Source organism: Rana temporaria, chromosome 12 (assembly GCF_905171775.1).
Source record: "Rana temporaria chromosome 12, aRanTem1.1, whole genome shotgun sequence".
NCBI classification, from domain to species: domain Eukaryota; kingdom Metazoa; phylum Chordata; class Amphibia; order Anura; family Ranidae; genus Rana; species Rana temporaria.
Genome location: NC_053500.1, coordinates 1,110,702 through 1,116,803, shown reverse-complemented (window position 1 = coordinate 1,116,803; position 6,102 = coordinate 1,110,702). Strand labels below are relative to the sequence as shown.

General features: G+C 59.4%; 1 protein-coding gene across 2 annotated transcripts; it reads left to right on the top strand.

Moving 5' to 3' along the window:
• Window positions 1–1,652: 1,652 nt before the first annotated feature.
• On the top strand, window positions 1,653–5,730 carry LOC120919036. Of its 2 annotated transcripts, XM_040330987.1 has the most exons (3): window positions 1,653–3,971; window positions 4,102–4,631; window positions 4,764–5,730. In XM_040330987.1, the coding sequence occupies exons 1-3, from the start codon at window positions 1,972–1,974 to the stop codon at window positions 5,393–5,395; spliced, it is 3,162 nt and encodes a 1,053-aa protein (XP_040186921.1). In that variant the 5' UTR covers window positions 1,653–1,971; the 3' UTR covers window positions 5,396–5,730. The 2 variants fall into 2 exon arrangements, with proteins under 2 accessions (XP_040186921.1, XP_040186920.1); XM_040330986.1 differs by having other exon boundaries at window positions 4,102–5,730.
• Window positions 5,731–6,102: the final 372 nt, after the last annotated feature.

The window sequence follows — 6,102 nt, the reverse complement described above, 5'->3', positions numbered from 1 at the left end:
ATGGGAGGTAGAATATATAAGGATATATTGGGAGGGGGGGGTGGGGGGTATTCTATAGAAATGGATGCGGTGGGACTCGATATCCCGACACGTTTTATGGATGAGAAGTTCTTGGAAAAGTTGGGGAGGTTCCAGGAAGAGATGTGCGGGTCGCGCTCCCTGGAAGTGGCGGGTAATATAAAGTTACGTCCCGTATTCTGATTCCCCCTCTCTGTAAGCATCGGGGGTGTCAGGCCAGGAATGGGGGTGCGGGGTGTGCGGAGTCCCCGGGGGTGTCAGGCCAGGAATGGGGGTGCGGGGTGTGCGGAGTCCCCGGGGGGGCAGGCCAGGAATGGGGGTGCGGGGTGTGCGGAGTCCCCGGGGGGGTCAGGCCAGGAATGGGGGTGCGGGGTGTGCGGAGTCCCCGGGGGTGTCAGGCCAGGAATGGGGGTGCGGGGTGTGCGGAGTCCCCGGGGGTGTCAGGCCAGGAATGGGGGTGCGGGGTGTGCGGAGTCCCCGGGGGTGTCAGGCCAGGAATGGGGGTGCGGGGTGTGCGGAGTCCCCGGGGGGGCAGGCCAGGAATGGGGGTGCGGGGTGTGCGGAGTCCCCGGGGGGGCAGGCCAGGAATGGGGGTGCGGGGTGTGCGGAGTCCCCAGGGGGGGCAGGCCAGGAATGGGGGTGCGGGGTGTGCGGAGTCCCCGGGGGTGTCAGGCCAGGAATGGGGGTGCGGAGTCCCCGGGGGTGTCAGGCCAGGAATGGGGGTGCGGGGTGTGCGGAGTCCCCGGGGGGGCAGGCCAGGAATGGGGGTGCGGGGTGTGCGGAGTCCCCGGGGGGGCAGGCCAGGAATGGGGGTGCGGGGTGTGCGGAGTCCCCGGGGGGGCAGGCCAGGAATGGGGGTGCGGGGTGTGCGGAGTCCCCGGGGGTGTCAGGCCAGGAATGGGGGTGCGGGGTGTGCGGAGTCCCCGGGGGGGCAGGCCAGGAATGGGGGTGCGGGGTGTGCGGAGTCCCCGGGGTGTATTTCAGGAGGAGTCCTCTGATCATCCTCATATACAACTCCTGAGGGACACTCCTTCACCTCAGTGACCCTTTACTGATACATTGTGCCGTATTCTGTCCTCCTGGCACTCTACTGATACATTGTGCCGTATTCTGTCCTCCTGGCACTCTACCGTTCCGATGTTCCCGGCACACCGGGCCTCTCTCCGTCTTTTCCCGGCACACTGGGCCTCTCTCTGTCTTTTCCCGGCACACCGGGCCGCTCTCCGTCTTTTCCCGGCACACCGGGCCGCTCTCCGTCTTTTCCCGGCACACTGGGCCGCTCTCCGTCTTTTCCCGGCACATGGATGGATTCGGACATGTTGGTTGTTCTTATGTAACACACCGGCGGTGATTTGATATATAGGAAAGTTTCCTCTGTGTATTGAGTGCGGAGAAAACGTTCGCCATCACAGCGATGACTGCGCTTCTATGGGACCCTCACACCCCCCTCTAGGGGAGACATCTGCAGCTTTCATCAATCAGCTTCGGAACATTTGATTCTTCCGCAATTAATGGATCGTATAACTAAATTGTAATATCTTTCATACAATGTATATACAGTATCTGAAAAAAGTAAGTACACCCCCCCCCGGTCACATTTCTTGTATCTTTTCATGAGTTATTTGTTATACAAGCTCGGTATGGGTGAAGGCCCCCGGTATGGGTGAAGAGGAATCCAGATTGTGCAGGGAATGGACGGTTGTGGTGGAGAAGAGGTCTCCTGGTTGTGCAGGGAATGGGCGCTTGCGGTGGAGAAGAGGTCTCCTGGTTGTGCAGGGAATGGGCGCTTGCGGTGGAGAAGAGGTCTCCTGGTTGTGCAGGGAATGAGCGCTTGCGGTGGAGAAGAGGTCTCCTGGTTGTGCAGGGAATGGATGGTTGTGGTGGAGAAGGTCTCTGGATTGTGCAGGGAATGGACGGTTGCAGGGGAGAAGAGGTCCCCTGGTTGTGCAGGGAATGGACGGTTGTGGTGGAGAAGAAGTCTCCTGGTTGTGCAGGGAATGGGCGGTTGTGGTGGAGAAGAGGAATCCGGATTGTGCAGGGAATGGGCGGTTGCGGTGGAGAAGAGGTCTCCTGGTTGTGCAGGGAATGGGCGGTTGTGGTGGAGAAGAGGAATCCGGATTGTGCAGGGAATGGGCGGTTGCGGTGGAGAAGAGGTCTCCTGGTTGTGCAGGGAATGAGCGGTTGTGGTGGAGAAGAGGAATCCGGATTGTGCAGGGAATGGGCGGTTGCGGTGGAGAAGAGGTCTCCTGGTTGTGCAGGGAATGGGCGGTTGTGGTGGAGAAGAGGAATCCGGATTGTGCAGGGAATGGGCGGTTGCGGTGGAGAAGAGGTCTCCTGGTTGTGCAGGGAATGAGCGCTTGCGGTGGAGAAGAGGTCTCCTGGTTGTGCAGGGAATGGATGGTTGTGGTGGAGAAGGTCTCTGGATTGTGCAGGGAATGGACGGTTGCAGGGGAGAAGAGGTCCCCTGGTTGTGCAGGGAATGGACGGTTGTGGTGGAGAAGAAGTCTCCTGGTTGTGCAGGGAATGGGCGGTTGTGGTGGAGAAGAGGAATCCGGATTGTGCAGGGAATGGGCGGTTGCGGTGGAGAAGAGGTCTCCTGGTTGTGCAGGGAATGGGCGGTTGTGGTGGAGAAGAGGAATCCGGATTGTGCAGGGAATGGGCGGTTGCGGTGGAGAAGAGGTCTCCTGGTTGTGCAGGGAATGGGCGGTTGTGGTGGAGAAGAGGAATCCGGATTGTGCAGGGAATGGACGGTTGCGGTGGAGAAGAGGTCTCCTGGTTGTGCAGGGAATGGACGGTTGCGGTGGAGAAGAGGTCTCCTGGTTGTGCAGGGAATGGACGGTTGCGGTGGAGAAGAGGTCTCCTGGTTGTGCAGGGAATGGACGGTTGCGGTGGAGAAGAGGTCTCTGGATTGTGCAGGGAATGGACGGTTGCGGTGGAGAAGAGGTCCCCTGGTTCTGCAGGGAATCGACGGTTGCGGTGGAGAAGAGGTCTCTGGATTGTGCAGGGAATGGACGGTTGCGGTGGAGAAGAGGTCTCTGGATTGTGCAGGGAAACGACGGTTGCGGTGGAGAAGAGGTCTCCTGGTTGTGCAGGGAATGGATGGTTGCGGTGGAGAAGAGGTCTCTGGATTGTGCCGGGAATGGACGGTTGCGGTGGAGAAGAGGTCTCCTGGTTGTGCAGGGAATGGGCGCTTGCGGTGGAGAAGAGGTCTCCTGGTTGTGCAGGGAATGGACGGTTGCGGTGCAGAAGAGGTCTCCTGGTTGTGCAGGGAATGGACGGTTGCGGTGGAGAAGAGGTCTCCTGGTTGTGCAGGGAATGGACGGTTGCGGTGGAGAAGAGGTCTCCTGGTTGTGCAGGGAATGGACGGTTGCGGTGGAGAAGAGGTCTCTGGATTGTGCAGGGAATGGACGGTTGCGGTGGAGAAGAGGTCCCCTGGTTCTGCAGGGAATCGACGGTTGCGGTGGAGAAGAGGTCTCTGGATTGTGCAGGGAATGGACGGTTGCGGTGGAGAAGAGGTCTCTGGATTGCGCAGGGAAACGACGGTTGCGGTGGAGAAGAGGTCTCCTGGTTGTGCAGGGAATGGATGGTTGCGGTGGAGAAGAGGTCTCTGGATTGTGCCGGGAATGGACGGTTGCGGTGGAGAAGAGGTCTCCTGGTTGTGCAGGGAATGGGCGCTTGCGGTGGAGAAGAGGTCTCCTGGTTGTGCAGGGAATGGGCGGTTGCGGGGGAGAAGAGGTCCCCTGGTTCTGCAGGGAATGGACGGTTGCGGTGGAAAAGAGGTCTCCTGGTTGTGCAGGGAATGGGCGCTTGCGGTGGAGAAGAGGTCTCCTGGTTGTGCAGGGAATGGGCGCTTGCGGTGGAGAAGAGGTCTCCTGGTTGTGCAGGGAATGGGCGCTTGCGGTGGAGAAGAGGTCTCCTGGTTGTGCAGGGAATGGATGGTTGTGGTGGAGAAGGTCTGTGGATTGTGCAGGGAATGGACGGTTGCAGGGGAGAAGAGGTCCCCTGGTTGTGCAGGGAATGGACGGTTGCAGGGGAGAAGAGGTCTCCTGGTTGTGCAGGGAATGGACGGTTGCAGGGGAGAAGAGGTCTCCTGGTTGTGCAGGGAATGGACGGTTGCGGTGGAGAAGAGGTCTCCTGGTTGTGCAGGGAATGGACGGTTGCGGTGGAGAAGAGGTCTCCTGGTTGTGCAGGGAATGGACGGTTGCGGTGGAGAAGAGGTCTCCTGGTTGTGCAGGGAATGGACGGTTGCGGTGGAGAAGAGGTCTCTGGATTGTGCAGGGAATGGACAGTTGCGGTGGAGAAGAGGTCCCCTGGTTCTGCAGGGAATGGACGGTTGCGGTGGAGAAGAGGTCTCTGGATTGTGCAGGGAATGGACGGTTGCGGTGGAGAAGAGGTCTCTGGATTGCGCAGGGAAACGACGGTTGCGGTGGAGAAGAGGTCTCCTGGTTGTGCAAGGAATGGATGGTTGCGGTGGAGAACAGGTCTCTTGATTGTGCCGGGAATGGACGGTTGCGGTGGAGAAGAGGTCTCCTGGTTGTGCAGGGAATGGGCGCTTGCGGTGGAGAAGAGGTCTCCTGGTTGTGCAGGGAATGGACGGTTGCGGTGGAGAAGAGGTCCCCTGGTTCTGCAGGGAATGGACGGTTGCGGTGGAGAAGAGGTCTCCTGGTTGTGCAGGGAATGGGCGCTTGCGGTGGAGAAGAGGTCCCCTGGTTGTGCAGGGAATGGGCGCTTGCGGTGGAGAAGAGGTCTCTGGATTGTGCAGGGAATGGACGGTTGCAGGGGAGAAGAGGTCCCCTGGTTGTGCAGGGAATGGACGGTTGCAGGGGAGAAGAGGTCTCCTGGTTGTGCAGGGAATGGACGGTTGCGGTGCAGAAGAGGTCTCCTGGTTGTGCAGGGAATGGACGGTTGCGGTGCAGAAGAGGTCTCCTGGTTGTGCAGGGAATGGGCGGTTGCGGGGGAGAAGAGGTCTCCTGGTTGTGCAGGGAATGGGCGCTTGCGGTGGAGAAGAGGTCTCCTGGTTGTGCAGGGAATGGACGGTTGCGGTGGAGAAGAGGTCTCTGGATTGTGCCTGGAATGGGCGGTTGCGGGGGAGAAGAGGTCTCTGGATTGTGCAGGGAATGGGCGGTTGCGGTGGAGAAGAGGTCTCCTGGTTGTGCAGGGAATGGGAGGTTGTGGTGGAGAAGAGGTCTCCTGGTTGTGCAGGGAATGGCCCCTTGTGGTGGAGAAGCGGTCTCCTGGTTGTGCAGGGAATGGACCCTTGCGGTGGAGAAGAGGTCTCCTGGTTGTGCAGGGAATGGACGGTTGTGGTGGAGAAGAGGTCTCTGGATTGTGCAGGGAATGGATGGAGAAGAGTGACCCGGCTGTAGCTCTCGTGTGACTTGCTGATGCCTGGAATGGGTTAATCTGCTCTGGTCTTTGTGCTGCAGTGACCGGTGTGCACCAGCAGGGGGAGGCAGAGCTGATGTAATCCAGGCTGTAATGTGATTTATGGTTACACAGCTTCTCATTACATCCAGGACAGGTCCTCTTCATCACCCACTAACATCACATTAACCCTTTGTGGGCAGCACTCTGAAGTTACTGGACCAATCAGACTCCACCGGGAAGTGGACCGATGACTGGCAGCTGGGAAGCAGAACGTATCCTGCCGGTAATATCAGCCGGGTGCTGCATAGTGATGAAGGTGAGGGGGCATCCTACCACTGTACTGCCCCGCTGCACCACCATGCATTTCTGCAGCCACTGCACCACCATGCACGTCTGCAGCCACGGCTACTGCACCACCATGCACGTCTGCAGTCACCGCTACTGCACCACCATGCACGTCTGCAGTCACGGCACCACCATGCACGTCTGCAGTCACTGCACCACCATGCACGTCTGCAGTCACGGCACCACCATGCACGTCTGCAGTCACTGCACCACCATGCACGTCTGCAGCCACGGCTACTGCACCACCATGCCCGTCTGCAGCCACGGCTACTGCACCACCATGCATTTCTGCAGCCACTGCTACTGCACCACCATGCATTTCTGCAGCCACGGCCACTGCACCACCATGCACGTCTGTAGCCACGGCTACTG

Bases quoted from the DNA above. Each gene is read 5' to 3' on its own strand.
- LOC120919036 (XM_040330986.1), top strand. From the start codon at position 1,972: ATGGACGGTTGTGGTGGAGAAGAAGTCTCCTGGTTGTGCAGGGAATGG. The intron at 3,972-4,101 runs GTCTGTGGATTG...GCAGGGGAGAAG, and splicing joins GGATGGTTGTGGTGGAGAAG to AGGTCTCCTGGTTGTGCAGG.